This window comes from Vipera ursinii (genome assembly GCF_947247035.1).
Source record: "Vipera ursinii genome assembly, chromosome: 2".
Lineage (NCBI taxonomy): Eukaryota > Metazoa > Chordata > Lepidosauria > Squamata > Viperidae > Vipera > Vipera ursinii.
The window spans coordinates 192,295,580-192,311,912 of NC_139513.1; the positions used below are offsets into that span (position 1 = coordinate 192,295,580).

General features: G+C 45.1%; 1 protein-coding gene across 2 annotated transcripts in view; it reads right to left on the reverse strand.

Annotated features, from left to right (window-relative positions):
* Window positions 1-16,333, reverse strand: part of NCAPD2 (non-SMC condensin I complex subunit D2) — a 42,104-nt gene that overhangs the window by 23,652 nt on the left and 2,119 nt on the right. For both annotated transcript variants that reach the window (XM_083351895.1, XM_083351894.1), the window contains exons 4-16: window positions 15,914-16,095; window positions 15,161-15,294; window positions 14,529-14,656; window positions 14,269-14,392; window positions 14,047-14,194; window positions 13,051-13,248; window positions 10,641-10,775; window positions 5,692-5,773; window positions 4,938-5,100; window positions 4,212-4,339; window positions 2,943-3,152; window positions 2,159-2,333; window positions 1,393-1,477 (exon numbers count right to left, since the gene is read on the reverse strand). In XM_083351895.1, coding sequence (XP_083208021.1) covers window positions 1,393-1,477; window positions 2,159-2,333; window positions 2,943-3,152; window positions 4,212-4,339; window positions 4,938-5,100; window positions 5,692-5,773; window positions 10,641-10,775; window positions 13,051-13,248; window positions 14,047-14,194; window positions 14,269-14,392; window positions 14,529-14,656; window positions 15,161-15,294; window positions 15,914-16,095 — 1,892 coding nt within the window. The remainder of the gene's footprint in view (window positions 1-1,392; window positions 1,478-2,158; window positions 2,334-2,942; window positions 3,153-4,211; window positions 4,340-4,937; window positions 5,101-5,691; window positions 5,774-10,640; window positions 10,776-13,050; window positions 13,249-14,046; window positions 14,195-14,268; window positions 14,393-14,528; window positions 14,657-15,160; window positions 15,295-15,913; window positions 16,096-16,333) is intronic.

Consider the following 16,333-nt stretch of genomic DNA (forward strand, 5'->3'; position numbering starts at 1 on the left):
AGGAATGATTGATTTTACTTCTTTGATATTGTATGTTTATTCTGACACAAATGAAATTAGAACAGCAGATGCAAATCCCAGACCTTTAAGATCAAACAAAGATTTCTCTAACTTATTATCTTGATCCAAACAACTACTAGTAAGGTCTTTCCAGGAAATCCAGAAACAGAATCTGGTATTTTCCAACCAGTAGCTGATATTGATTTGTTTGGTATTATCCAGCTCATAGCTCATTTCCTTTAAAAAAAAAAGAACCCCAGAAAAACATCCAATCAATCAAAATGATATGTTGCCTACAGTGCAGATCCTATGTTTGCTCTCGGCATTTCCAAGATCCAGTGAAAGGAGACCTGGTTTAACTATGGCAACTGGGGCCAGAATTTCTGTCGCTAAGTGATGTGGTCCTAAAGTGTGATGTTATCTAACTGCATTGCTTAGCAGTGTCAATTCCAGCAGTCCCTGTTGTTCAGCAAGGATTGTGGGTTGTTAAGGGAAAACCTCACATGACCATGAACTGCGGCTTCCTACTGGCTTCCAACAAGCAAAGTCAATGGGGAAGATGACAGAAGCTGCAAATCCCAGGTATAAGCCTTTCCCTATGGGGGCTCACAGTCAAACTGGTGGGGTAGTGGGGGAATGGTATGCGGGGGGGGGGGGGGAAGAGGCATCCTGTGGTGTGGCACAAGGGCAGCAGGCAGTAGTGACCTGGTGTCAGAGCAAGCAGGTTGTGGGGGTGGTGCAGACAGACCTGTGCTACAGAGTCCCAGGGATCTTCTACTCTGTATAGGAGCTCCTCGGGAGAAAAAGCAATGGGAGCAGATGCAACCTGCAACATTTCCTGCTGACTTCCTTACTGACTTCCCTTGTGGGAAGCTAGAAGAGAAGGCTGCAAATGATGATCATATAAACACAGGAAGCTGACACCATGGTTAAGTGGGAACCAGTTGCCATGTGCCCAGATCTCAATCACGTGACCGTGGAGGGGTTCTGCGATGGTTGCTCAGCACCATTGCAACTTCAAATGGTTGCTGAACAAGATGATTATCTATTTAGTAAGAAAGAAAAAAACAACCCTTCCCCCGTGCCTAAACATTTTATATTCCAGTCTCACGTCTCCTTAAAACATTCAACTTACCATCATCAATTAAAGTAGCAATGCTCTGATTTAATTAATTCCAAAAACATATTACAGAGGCCCTAGTGACATCTGTGTTTGAGTCAAGTACCTCAGGCATTGCGAAACTCTAAAAGGTCGAAGTGATAAAATAAAAATTTAGATCAGTGATTGTGAGGGCAGCTTGGGGGGCAGAGATTATGGCACCAATATTCTTCAAATGAAGAACACCCGTCAAACGCAACTAGATGGCTTTTTATAAGAGAATACACACTCACAATTTCTTCAAGGCACCTAATTGTCCCCAGAGATGCATCAACCATTAGGAGAGAGAGAGAGTGAACCAAATTCTGGGCTCGAATCCTGTGTAGAAAATAAGTGGGAAGAAGCAGAGTTAATTCTACTGTCATCATGGCATTCTACCCAAGTTAGCTGGGTGCAGCCAGGTGCAGTCCTATGGGGTAAGGCACGTGGAGACGTCAGACTGGATATTCTCCATTTGGTCTGCATGCCTTGGTCTTGTGGGAATTTCTGCGCAACACATTTCAAATGAGAAAGTCGGCCAAGATACAGCTTAAATTTGACTAGGCTGAATAGTGAGCTTTGCAGTTAGATTCTGTACCAGTAGTCCTCGACTTACAACAGTTCATTTAGTGTCAATTCAAAATTACAACAGCACGGAAAAAAGTGACTTATGACCATTTTTCACACTTATGACCACTGCAGCATGGTCATGCGATCAAAATTTGACTCATTTATGATGGATGCAATGTTCCGTGGTCATGTGACCAGCTTTTGCGACTTTCTGACAAGCAAAGTCAATAGGGAAGCTAGAGTCTCTTAACAACCATGTTACTAATTCAACAACCACAGTGATTCATTCAACAACTGTAAGCAAGAAAATGGGGCAAAACTCACTTAACAAACGTCTCACTCAGCAACAGAAATTTTGGGCTCAATTATGGCCTTAAGTCGAGGACTATCTGTATCAAAATGGGTATCCTGTCCTTCTGCTGCGATTGAGAGAAATGGATCAAGCCAAACCTTTCAGAGTCACCATTTTGGTTCAGATAAAGTCTCCTATAGGCATCCAACACAGCTTCTCTGACTCCAGGTTCCTTAGACCATATCAGGGGGAGCATGCGACGGACTCCAAGCACAGCCTGAGGTACGCCAAACTGAGAAACTATGACAAAGAACTCAATAGCTTCTTGGGCCACTGAAAAGAAAGAATAGGAAGAGGACTGATTACTGCAGTTTCAATTCAATCCTCAGGCCGCTTTTATCACGGTTTCAGCTGTTTTCCTTCTTAGGCTCATCCCAAAGATGCTTTTTCACAAGGCAACTGGACTTTCTTGTTTTTCTTTGAAGACGTTTCACTTCTCATCCAAGAAGCTTCTTCAGCTCTGACTGGATGGTGGGGAATGACAGGATTTATACTCCTGTTCATTTTAGAGAGTCATTAAAGCTACCTGGAGGCTTATCTGTAGTGCAAATGGGCATGAAGTCTTCAGCAGTGCAAATGGGCATGGAGCCCATTTGGAAGAGTTGAAAGGACTGTGTTGTACTTTACACAATAGTTCTATTAGTATATTACTATCTATATACACTGGTGAGTAGAATTAAGGAACTATTTTTCCTGTGTTGCGAGTAGTGGATCTAGGACTCCCTCTAAAATCTCCAAAATGATTTCAGAAATGTTCCAAATAACTAAGGCTCCAGGTTTTCAGACCTATCTTATTACAGGCATGAAGACTTAACCCAAACTTTATGGCATATGACCACATGATAAACACAAACAAAAGAAGAGAAGCATAATTATACCTACCAGATACTGAGCTTTCATACATGAGTTTGGAGACCATGCTTAAGGCTTCAGTGATTTTTGCAGAAAAGTTGTAGGCATCCTGTAAGTATTGTACCAGCATCTCTTGTTTTGCTAAAGCTGCTGGCAAAGAGTCTTCCTCAGTTTGCTTTTCATTCCCTGTACTGTTAATATCATCTGTGGATTCTTGGACACCAACTGTAATTTTGGTATCTGCACGGCAGAAACAAGGACTGAATATACGAAATCCCAAACTCAAGGTATGACTAACAACATAAACATTTATATTGCTTTGGGTGAACTTTTATTCTCCTATTGCAATAAAATATGAACTTCTTAGCGATCTCTGAACTTGCTTGTTTGCTTGCAGACATTTCATTAACCCAACTGGGTAAGATCATCAAGGTGCACTGATAATCTGACCTAGTTGGGTAATGAAATGTCTTTAAGCAAAGAATCAAGCTAAGAGCACCAAGGACTTCACAGTTCAACCCTGAGCTGTGTACCTTCTCTTCTATTATTACAGTAAAAAACAACAACAGATGAAATAAATTGTTTCCCTAACGGATCATCTAGGGTGGAGTGGAAGGGGTGTGCAAAATGTATCAGTCTAGGAACGTTCTTTTCTTTCAGTATTGGAAGTTTCCAAGGTAAGTATTCTAAACGAGAAGTGACACGAGGCATTTCAGATGTAACGCCTGGATCCAACAGAGAAGAGAAAAAGGGGGCAATTTAGCTCTCCAAACATCAACGTATCTTTTTTAAAATTATTTTTATTTCCCTATCTACTTTGTACATAAAGAATAAAAGGTAAAGGTAAAGGTTCCCCCGCACATGCATGCTAGTCGTTTCCGACTCTAGGGGTTGGTGCTCATCTCCGTTTCAAAGCCAAAAAAAGAGCCAGCGCTTGTCCGAGGATGTCTCCGTGGTCACGTGGCTGGTATGACTAGACGCCAGAGGCGCACGGAACGCTGTTACCTTCCCACCGGAGTGGTCCCTATTTTTCTACTTGCATTTTTATGTGCTTTCGAACTGCTAGGTTGGCAGAAGCTGGGACGAGTAACAGGCGCTCACTCTGTTACGCGGCACTTGGGATTCGACCCGCCAAACTGCCAACCTTCTGATCGACAAGCTCAGCGTCCTAACCCACTGAGCCACCACGTCCCATAAAGAGAACAGGCATCAAACTAACAATCATTACTACCATTTATAATTGGAATTTTCTAGAATCAACCAAACAGCACATTAAGTGGAGCAGCATTAGAGGATTACCAAGATATAAGGCTCTCAGCACACTCAGGATAAAGTTTTTCTCATCTTCCTTTGTTCCTGGTCTGTCAGAGAAGGGCTCCAGACCTTGGAACTGTCGCATACCATCTCGTGTCAGACAGATGGCATCCCTATATTAGGAAATAAATGCAGAAAAGCCAAACTTTATTTAGCTATTTCTTACCAGTTCAACTAACCTTTGAAAAGTGTAGTGTACTTCAAAGTATTAGTCTAATAACTATACAGGTAGCCCTCACTTAATGACTGGTCGCTTAGCAACTATTCAAAGTTACAATGAATTCAGAAGTTATTCACAACCTGCCCTCAAAGGTTTGACTGCTCAGGCTCTCCTGCGCTCATGCTATTGGGCACTTGGCTCGCATTTCTGATCAGTTGCAGCATTCCTCAGTCATGTGACTGTGATTTGCAACTTGTTTTTGCTGTGTTTTCCAGCAGAAAATGGAAAAGAACCCCCCCCCCCACACACATTCGATATGCTGGACTTGTTTAACGGCTATGCAGTTCGCTTAATGACTGCAGCGACTCACTTAATGACTGTCACAAAAATGTAAAAATCAATTCAGGGCACTTGGTGACTCATGCAATGACCACAATGACTTAGGGCTCAAACTCCAGGCTCAATTTAAGTGAATGGTTACCTGTAAACAGCTCCAAAGTTTCTGTATTACATTCAGAACAGAAGCTCCCCTATCCCGGCAGTTTACTCACTTGTAATTGGATTTCCTCAACAGCTGGACAATATTGTTGATTAGCTGGGCTGGGTCATCTGTCTCAAGGCCACGTTCCTCCTCTGAGTCTAGGCAGTTCTTCAGAGTCGCCTGGAGCTCTGGTTGCATTGCTTCCCATTCCTCCTCAGGGGAGATGACCACCTCTGTGAGGCGAATGGGAGAATCGGTTATAGTTTTCCATTCCTACAGCGATCATTGGTATTTACAGAAGGAATATTGGAGAATCAACAAGGATGGTGTTGAAACAATCCCTCTTTTAACTGTTTCCAGGCTAAAATATCAGGTTTCTGTTCAAAAGTGACGGCAGACTTTGCTGTCCCTGAGACAAGCTGATTGCCATGAAATAGGGGTGCTAAGCAGTCCCGAGGAAGAACAGGAACTTAGGATAGTGAGGCCATAAGGACCGGTGGTCCAAGCATGGCTGTGAGATATCATGAATCCTATTAGCACCAGAGTAGGATTCTGCCTTTCCTGTTTCATGTTACAACTGATTTTAACTTTGCAATTTCTTCTTCCCCTCCCTTTTAAAACCATGTCTATCCACCTTATCCACCCTCTCTAGAGCTATGGCGTAGATCAGTCATGTCAAACTCACGATGTCACATGACATCACGCGATGTATCGGGACTTTCCCCCCCCCATTGGCGGCAATGGGGTGAGCGTTGTTTTGGCGTGACGCATCCGGCCCGCGGGCCGGCAGTTTGACATGCCTGGCATAGATGAAAGCACATTACCGACTGTGGTTCCGCATTTCTTCATTTCTTGGAGTTTTTGCTTCTCCTTTTCAAGAAGTTCAGTCAAGTCAGTGCAGCTCAACTGTAAAAGTGAGATGTTTATGTTAGCTTCGTTAATACTACTATTTTCATATTCTCATGAGAGCTTATTTCTTTTATCACCGAATATATTAATGTGATGGAATGACTGGTAGCAGATTCGAGGAAATGAGTCGACTTTTAAAAACCCATCTTAGAAGAAAACCACAGTAGCCACTTATTCCAGAACAGCTCATCCTGCCCCCTATAATGAGGGCAGGCAAAGAGAAAATTAAGGCACCATTCTGAGCCAAGCTCCTATTTTTTACCAGCTGCCGAGAACTAAAAAGAGCCTTATTCATAAGAGAGAGAAAATGAGGTGCAGGTAGCCCACGACTTACAACCATTCATTTAATGACCGTCCAAAGTTACAATGGCACTGAAAAAGTGACTTATGACCAGTTCTCATACTTACAGCATCCCAAGGGTCATGTGACCAAAATCCAGGCACCTGGCATGTGTTTACCATTTGCGACCTTCTCATTTGGGTTCTGACAAGCAAAGTCAGTGGGGAAAGCCAGACTCACTTAACAACCACATGATTCACTTAACAACTGCACTGATTTGCTTAACAACTGTGGCAAAAAAGGTCGTAAAAGTGGGGCGTGACTCACTTAGCTGCCTTGCTTAGCAAAGGAAACGTTGGGCTACCTGTCTTAGAGGTGAGAGCTCTAGGCGGTATCTCTCTCCCCGGCTATATATCTCAGGCTGCTCCCCGGTTCTGACCGTTGTGAGAGAACGGGGATTGTCCCGGGGTTACCCTGGTCTAGTGGCAGAAGAGCTGGGTTTGCAGTCTGGATACTTCCCTTCCATTTTTAAGATCCTCCCTTTTTATTTATTCGATCTGGGTCTGTTTTTGCTGTATTACCCAATTTTACCATGGCTTTGAGGTACTCCAGCACGGTTTTACTCGCTCTCAGAGGTGCCCCCCCATTATGGGAGCGACCCGCCTTACCTTTTAATTTACCTCTTGATGACGCGTCCGACTGTTGGGACCCTGAGAGATGGCCAGGCAGAAACAGGGGCCTAAGATATAAATTTAACAAGAGGCCCCTGATTACTTTTTTAGCTAAATTTTTTGTAGGGTTAGGGAGGGGGGAGGGTTGTGGTTGGTTGGAGAGGGGGGGCACTCTGCCAACTGCTGTTCAGACCAGGCCTAGTAGAGATCGCGTTGAGAGGGAGCCGGGGTCGGTCATCTCTGGAGATCTGGAGCAGGTCGTGGGAATGCCAATTCCCACGACGATAGGGAATGGCTGCAGGTGTAAGATCAGAGGGCCGTATCGACCTCCGGGAGGGCCTCTCCGCTATCTGCAAGCGGTGAGGCGCTCCGACCCTCTGCCTTCGACCCAAGGCTCTGGGAGCGGGGATGCGCAGCCACCTGAGCTCCGACTGGTGTACCTAAATGCCAGGTCCGTTGCTAATAAGGCTCCCCTCGTCCGGGATTTAGTCGAGGGTGAGCAAGCGGACCTGGCTTGCATTACGGAAACCTGGTTGGGCCCAGAGGGTGGTATCCCCCTGGTGGATCTCTGCCCATCAGGCTTCCAGGTGCTACACCGGCCTCGGACTCAGGGTAGGGGTGGGGGAGTGGCTGTAGTTATGAGGGAGACCTTATGTCCGCAGGAGGCCACCGTTCCTCAGATAGTCGGGTGTGAATCTCTCTTATTGAGGTTTGGTCCTAGGGCGCAGTTGGGCTTGCTGCTCGCGTACCTTTCGCCTAGTCGCGTAGCAGCAGCCCTGCCTGAGCTTCTCGATATCCTCTCAGGGCTGGTGATTGAGTTTCCTAAACTAATGGTTTTGGGAGACTTCAATCTACCATCCCTGGGAGGAGTATCTGAGTTAGCTCGGGAGTTCATGGCTTCCATGACGGCCATGGACCTGACGCAGGTAATTCATGGACCAACCCATGAGGGAGGCCACACCCTTGACTTGGTTTTCTTATCTGGTCGGTGGTTAGATGATCTTGGTGGGGGCTCCCCAATTGTTATGCCCCTGTCATGGACCGACCATCATCTCCTGCGGCTGGTCTTCCGTTTTGCCACTCCCCACCGTGGGGTTGTTGAGCCAACTAGATGGTTCCGCCCCAGGCGCTTAATGGACCCTGAGAGGTTTCAGGCAGCGCTGGGGGCCCCACCTGCCTCCCCAGCTCACAGCTCGGCGGATGCCTTAGTGGAGGCCTGGGAAAGGACGGCCACGGAGGCACTTGACCGAGTTGTACCCTTGCGGCCCCTGACCCGGCGCAGATCCCAATGGGCTCCATGGTTTTCCGCGGAGCTCCGGGAGATGAAGCGTCGGAGACGGGGCCTAGAGAGCGTCTGGAGGTCCACCCGATCTGAATCCGACCGATTGCGACTAAGAACCCATATTAGGTCTTATCTCGCTGCGATAAGGGTAGCGAGATCTAACTATTTCGCTGCCCTCATCGCGTCCGCAGATAATCGCCCGGCTGCCCTGTTTAGGGTGACCCGCTCCCTCCTCAACCAGGAGGTTAGTGGGGATCCCTTGCAGGGGCGTGCCGAGGAATTTAGTCAACATCTGTTGGACAAAATCGCTCGGATTCGGACCGGTTTGGACTCCGACTGGGCAGTATCGGACGATCAGGACACGAGTGATCTTGTCGATGTCATCTGGGAGGAGTTCGATCCTGTGACTCCGGAGGAAGTGGACAGGATCATGGGGAGGCTGAGCTCCATCACATGTTTATTGGACCCGTGCCCTTCCTGGCTGGTTTAGGCAGCCCGGGAGGGGACACGAGGCTGGTTCCAGGCGGTTATAGCTGCTTCTTTGAGTGAGGGCAGTTTTCCCGCCGCCTTGAAGGAGGCGGTGGTGAGACCTCTCCTCAAGAAGCCTACCTTGGATCAGGCTGTTTTGAATAACTTTTGTCCGGTCTCCAACCTTCGCTTCCTTGCGAAGGTTGTTGAGAGTGTGGTGGCGCACCAGCTCCCTCTGGTCCTGGATGAAGCGGATTATCTAGACCCGTACCAATCGGGCTTCAGGCCTGGGTACAGCACGGAGACGGCATTGGTCGCGCTGGTGAATGATCTCTGGAGGGCTCGGGACAGAGGATACTCCTCTGTTCTAGTCCTATTAGACCTCTCAGCGGCTTTCGATACCATCGACCATGGTATCTTGCTGCGGCGTCTCAGGGGATTGGGAGTGGGAGGCACAGTTCTTCAGTGGTTCTCCTCCTATCTCCTGGGACGCTCGCAGTCGGTGTTGGCAGGGGGGCAGAGGTCGACCCCTAGGACTCTCGCTTGTGGAGTCCCTCAGGGGTCGGTCCTCTCGCCCCTTCTGTTCAACATCTACATGAAACCGCTGGGTGAGATCATTCGTGGTTTTGGAGTTGGGTATCATCAGTATGCTGATGATACCCAACTTTTCATTTCGAGCCCAAACCACCCCAGTGATGCCCTCGACGTGATGTCCCGGTGCCTGGAGGCGGTCCGGGTCTGGATGGGGAGGAACAGGCTTCGTCTCAACCCCGACAAGACGGAGTGGCTGTGCGTACCGGCATCCCGGGATATTCAGGATATCCCACCCCTCATTATGGGGGGTGAGTCATTACCTCCTGTAGATAGGGCTCGCAACTTGGGAGTCCTCCTAGATTCACAGCTCTCTTTAGAAGACCATATTGTAGCTGTAACTAGGGGGGCGTTCGCCCAGGTTCGCCTGGTGCGCCAGTTGCGGCCCTATCTAGACCGGGATGCCTTGCGCACGGTCACTCATGCGCTCGTGACCTCTCGTCTTGATTACTGCAACGCTCTCTACATGGGGCTACCCTTGAAGACCACTCGGAGGCTCCAGCTGGCACAGAATGCAGCCGCGAGAGTTGTGTCGGGGGTCTCCCGATACTCCCGTGTTACACCTTTGCTCCGCGAGCTGCATTGGTTGCCAGTTGTCTTCCGGGTGAGGTTCAAGGTGTTGGTAATGACCTACAAAGCCCTCCATGGCATGGGTCCAGAATACCTTGGGGAGCACCTGCAGCCGGCGTCAACTTCCCTCCGCCCAGTACGCTCCCACAGAGAGGGCCTCCTCAGGGTGCCGCCGGTCAAAGAATGCCGACTGGTGGCCCCCAGGGGGAGAGCGTTCTCTGTGGGTGCACCGGACTTATGGAACCATCTTCCGGTAGAGCTCCGGATGGCGCCCGACCTCCGCTCCTTCCGGCGCGACCTTAAAACCCATCTCTTTAAGGAAGCGGGCCTGGCCTGATGGGACGGGGTGGGTTTGTTATTATGACTTTAATTTTAAATTTGTACTATGGGCATTGTTTAATCATGTTTTAATAATTTTAACTTTTGTATTTGTCTTTTACGTATTGCCCTGTTAACCGCCCTGAGTCTCTTGAGAGAAGGGCGGTATATAAATTAAATAAATAAATAAATAAATAAATAAATAAATAAATAAATACTATGGTAGAAAAATGCCTTGACCGATGGCATGATGACTATAGGGGAACTGCCAACTAGGCTAGAGGGAGGGGATCAAGGAAAGGCTGAGCTTGGAGTTGTTACACTGCCACAAACAGCAGAAGCATGAGCTCCCCCAGAATCCATGAAGCCTTATCTGGTTACTCTCAGGGGAAGCAAGCAGTTTGGTGAGATTCTTGTAACCATAGATGACAAACAACAAAGTTTCGGCCTGAGGCTTTTCACTAGTGGTTCTGGTTGCTTGTGCCTGGCAATGACCCTTTTACTAATGTTTTGTTTTTGTTCCGCACTGTGTTCTGCTTTCCTCTATTCAAGGTATTTTGCCCTATACCTTTTTTTAAGCCAGCAAAATGAGCAGAAACTCATTTGCAGAAGATGAGAATAGGTGAAGAGTAATGAAAAATACTGCAGTAAACATTTGCAGAGAAATAGATTCATAAAGCTTACCTTGCAAGAGAAAGGATTGTTGGAAAGGAAGGCAGAGAGCAGTTGAATAGCATTCTTAACCACTGTTACTGCTTTGTCCTGTAGCCGACCTACAGCAAGGCACACAACCGCTTGGAATCTAGTTAAGGGCAGAGCCTATAGCAAAAAGAGAAGATATTTGATACAACTGATACAATCACAACAGTAAGGACATATTTCTTCTGCAGAACCAGTATCCCTCCCTAACAAGTTCTCAACTCTGCTCAGACACTGGCTGTGATAAATATTTTCTTCCATCTGGAGATACGTGGAAGACTTAAGAGATACAGTGCAAACTTTCATTTTCTCTAGCAGCATGGACGGTTTTGCTAGAGAAAAATATGGAAGGAACAGTTGTAGCCTATTTTCACTGCTAGATAGCAAATAGTAAGTGCACATCTGAAATTAGCCTGTTATCCTTATATGAATTGCTTATAAAGTATGAACTTACTGGATACAGAGAAAATGGAAGGCAAGCATTTCCAAGAAAACTGTTAAAAACTTTCTATTTTACAGTGTTATAATTTACAAAAAAGTAATGTTTTGGGGTGTTTCTGACATCAGGTAAGAGGAGCAAAACCAGTGCTGTGCTCACTGGGAGCTGGAACTTTGAAAAATAATTCTGCAACAGGGCACTTGATGCCGGAATATGGGTGTTTACTCAGAAGTGAGTCTCCCCTGTTTCACTGGAGCTTTCGTGTAAATACAAAAAGATCTCCATCCCAGGTTCACACTCACTGAAGGCTGAAAAGCACACCTTACTTGCATAACTGAGCCTTGGTGGAGCAGTGGGCTAATGCCTCCTTAAGTAACACCAGCTGCCTGCAATTAGTGCAGGTTCGCCTCCCACCAGGCTCAAGGTTGACTCAGCCTTTCATCCTTCCGAGGTAGGTAAAATGAGGACCCAGATTGTTGGGGGCAATAAGCTGACTTTGTAATAATGCCGCTTGAGGTATGTGTGTGAAAGCCCTAATAAGCAGGCATATACATAGAATGAAGGCTATTGCTAAGCTTGTAAGCCGCCCTGAGTCTTCGGAGAAGGGCGGGATATAAATGGAATTAAAATAAAAATAAATAAAAATAAATAACAGTGATGTTACACGTGCCACCTGAGGGGCCTCCAAAACTGCCCACACCACTGGACCAATTGTAGCTTCCAAATATTCTTCAATGGTAGCCCCATGTAGAGCACATTATAATAATCAAAGGGGAATATATGTAGTTCTTGTTTTCACCACTACTCCTTTTAGTATTTTAACTATTTTTTAAATGCTACTATTGTTCTTCAGCTACTTCACTGTATTCTTCATTTATGTTTTAGGCTGATGATGTATTTTTTGTGGTAAACCGTTTTGCATTTTGTGAAGGACAGTAGAAATATAAAATATTTTACGCAAAGTAGTTAACTTTCAAATCTCTTATCCAAAGTCCTTATCTCTGGATGGTTTGTTCCTTTGATAGGAATATGCAAATAAAGCTTAAATTCCCCTCCATAGGCAGGCAGTCATTAAATTTGTTTGCCTGGCTCCATGTCAAGACAGTGTGTTTGCTCAAACTATTTAGTACAGAAGTCCCTCTGAATTATTATAGCCTAATTTAAAATAATAAAAGCCTTTAGTAGCATCTTAGTTAACCTAATTAAGTTCAAAAAGTATTTGTTGGAGAGCAACTATCTGAAATGGGAGGAGGGCTTATTTATTTAGAAAATTTATATAATAGCCTACCTGCTCATAGCCACTCTGGGTAGCTTAGCAAGCAATAAAAACACAGCATGGGGAAAGAAAAGAAAAACAATAACCACCACCCCGCCTTAAGCAAGGAATCAGCCTGGACTCCCTATGTCAGACATGTCAAACACAAGGCCCGGGGGCCAGATCCGGCCTGTGAAGTGGTTTCATGCGGCCCGTGAAGCCATCCTGGAAACAGTGAGGGAACGGCCCCCACTGCCTTGGCCCTGGCCCAGAGACCCTCCTCCTGCCAGAGACCCTCAGATCTGTCCCACTCCTGCCCAGGCCCCCATAGGCACCCTTGATGCAAACAATGTAGAGCTGGCCACACCCACCCAGTAGGCCATACGCACTCTAGCCACGCCCACCCAGTAGGCCACGCCCACCCAGGCCATACCCACCCAGGCCCCTGAGGGCAACCGCAATGCTGATGCGGCCCTCAATGAAATTGAGTTTGACTCCCCTGCCCTATGTAAACACAAGAGGGCTAGGTCTGACACTCCCCCCCCCAATGCCTTACAGCCTTATCTAGTCTTTCCCAGGCGAAAGGTAGCGTTTGGGGAGATTCTTGTAACTATACGCAAAGAATACTAAAGTAGCCAGTTTGAACCGTAAATGTGTGCGTTTGGTTGTTCGCGCCTGATGGTATTTTCTTCAAAACTCACTTTCTGTTGCACAATTCGGGTAAAGAGCTGAAGCACACGACTGCGCACAAAGCTACTGATATCACATGTGTGTGCCTGCAGAGTATCCAAGAACTGATCCCTTGTATTTCTGGCAGCTTCTTCCAGTTGCTCCCCATTCAGCACTTGTAACAGCATCTCTGCCATAGCAGCCAAAATGGCATTACGCATTCCATAACTCTGCAGAATTAGAACATGGTTCAGAATGACATCTGAAACTTGCAAACGAAAGTACAATATGCTCAGAGAGCAAAAACCCCAAAAGCAGCTTTAAATTTGAAACAAATTTAATTGATTCATCTATGCAAGAATCTCAGGCCAAAAGCTCTTTACAACAGTAGCTTTCTGCTAGACTGGACTTACTGATAATGAATTGCTAAATGAGAAAAGGCAACGAAAAGTGAAAATTTGCTGAGTTTTTGGTGAGCCAAATATATACTTGCAATAATTGCTGAGTAAAGTCCTTCTGGGCCTTGCACTCTTTAGTATCCCTGTGCTTCCACATGCAGCATCAGTTTAATAGACTTGTATCTTAAGTTATATTTATTCAAAAAAAAGGTTCTAGAGTTCAACACTGCAAGCAAGAGACTTGCAAGCAAATAAAGACATCATTGAAATTTTCAGGCTTTTTTTCACAAGATATCAGGTAGACGTATCCACCTGAGGAAGCCAAGCAGGCTTACAAGGGAAAAAGCAGAAATCCGAGTGTTTATTCAACTCGGAAGAGAGGACAAGTGATGGTTCTGAACCTATTAAGACACAACAGAGCCCACAGCAGAGACAAAATTAGAAATAAAAGCTTGTGTTAAAAAAAAGGGGGGGGGAAGATTCAGTTTGCTTAAAAAGGAAAACACCAGGTTCAGCATAAGTTCATTAAGTGTTTTTTCAAGATTTCCAGCCAAAGAAAATAGGAAGTTATTTATTTCATTCTCATATACGGTACTTTCTATATGCAAAATATAGTCTCTGTGAAACAACCTCCCCATCCAGGTGATGCAACAGGACACTCATGTTGGCCAGAACAATAGCTGGTGTTCGTTCAGCGAGTTCTGTCAAGAAGGCAGCGTAGCCCTTCATCCCAGAAGCATCTCGAGCCAATTCTTGAGGGCATTTCTGTCCAATTTCCCTGAACAATGAATCAGAAGTCAGTGATTCACGCTGCTGAGAATTGCAAGAAAGACAGAAGAAAGCCTCTCTTACCTTAATATCTCCCCCACAATACTCTTCATACCATATTCCTTGGTCCACACAGTTACAGCCTCCACAAATACTGAAGCTAAGTGTTCAAAGTGCTGAAGCATCTGTGTGACTTTCAGAGTGGCACCTATCAAAGAGAACTGTGGTAAGAGAAGACCGTACAGTATAAATTAGGATGGCTCAGATTAGCCATTTATGGCTCAGAAATTAGACCTATTTCAGTATTTGGCCGGCTCCAGAGTAAAAGAAAAGAATGGACTTACTGAGCATATGGTCATATCGAAATAGAGCAACACCCAGGAGATGAATCACTGTGTCTCTTGTAGGCTGATGCCTCTGGTAGCTAATGCTAGGATTTTCCAGGATACGATAGAAACAGCCAGTTATCAAACTGAAAAGAAAGTCAAAATAAGAGTTAGAGTAGGAGGATATTGCAATGAAGTATTTTAAGTATGTTTTATCAGAGAGGTGCAATAATTCAGTGGCTTAAAAGACGTCAGAGAAGGTCTGGGCTTTGCTGTCCTATCACTGCATGGCAGTGAGCTCCTGTCATTTGCCACAGCCCTTGCCAACCTAGCAGTCCGAAAGCATGTAAGTGCAAGTAGATAAACAGGTACGTCTTTGGACAGCACTGCTCAATGGCCTAGAAATGGAGATGAGCATTGGCCCCTAAAATTGGCTATGACTAAGAGTAAAACCTGCAAGGACTCCTTTACCTTTTACAATCCTATCAAGATGTACTTAGCATTTAAAAAACAAACTATGTTTTCTTCCTGGCTCACATGAATCATAATCATTTTCTTCTTTTCCGATCTGACCGACCCTCCACTTTCCTCCAGCCCACTGAAGTTTTGTCTAAAAACAGCTTTCCATTCAACCTTTTTCATTTCTATACCTTACAAACTCTTCTTCCACTACCAAGCCATTCCACAGCAGATGAAGATCCAACTGAAGTAATTGTGTGAACAGTTGTATAATTGATTGCCTTTCTTCCTCCCAAGCAAAGCCTTTAGTCTGGTTTTTCTTGCTCTGTAAAACAAATCCAGAACATCAATTTAAGAAAAGACATGCATGAAAGCTATGTATGTGGAGGTCACGTTCAGAAATTATATTAGTTGCCTCTGTTGATTTCAGTTCTGGATGTATCCAGATTTGCTTATGTTAAATATTTACACATTCTCAATTGATTGCCTGTAGATTCTTCCTATAAGGCAGAGCCTATTCAAGATCTGAGAGTTGAGCTGCCAATGTGTTTGGGATAGCAAAAATAAGAATGGGATATTTGACAGCTCCACTCGCACAATTTAATATAGGTTTACAAAATGTTTACTAAAAGATTTACTAAGAACATAAAAACTAATACAAACTAATAAAGAGTAGAAGGAGCAAAGAAAAAAGTGCAGAAATAAAAAAATAATAAAAAATAGAAGCTTCTGATTATCTTTTACTCTACGAGTACAAAATTATATTTTAAAATATCACATAAATTTCAATATGGATACATAACATATCCTCTAACTGACATTGCTGGAGTCACTGAAGAAGACAACCAGTAAAACTGAAATTAATCAGATTTCAGGGCAACAGATTTAAAGGGGAAAAAGCTGCCCGGAATTAAACATTTAGCAAACAGATACAAGCCACCTACCTTCCCCTTGGAATCCAATCCCACTAGATTGGTCTTGCCAGATTCCGTTTCAAATGCCTCCACTAGCCGTACCAGAATATAACAATTCATCTTTAGAGCATTAAGATGGAGAACCCGAAGGGATGATGTCAGGTCTGAATCATTCAGGATGGTTGTCAGGGCACTGGATTGACTAGTCACAACTAAAAGGAGAAGTAGGAAGGTACCATCTTCAGACACGCTCTCAACAGATATTTGTTCTAAATGTGAATTCAGGACAGCTTTCAGATTACCAAAGACTTGTGCTCATGGTATCCTATCAGCATAAGCCTGGTGCAACCAGCAACCCATTACCCAGGCACACTAGATTTATCCTGTATCCACCCCCCTGACCACCTCTTGCAATACTATGCAAATGATGGATCTCTCATTCCAAAAAGA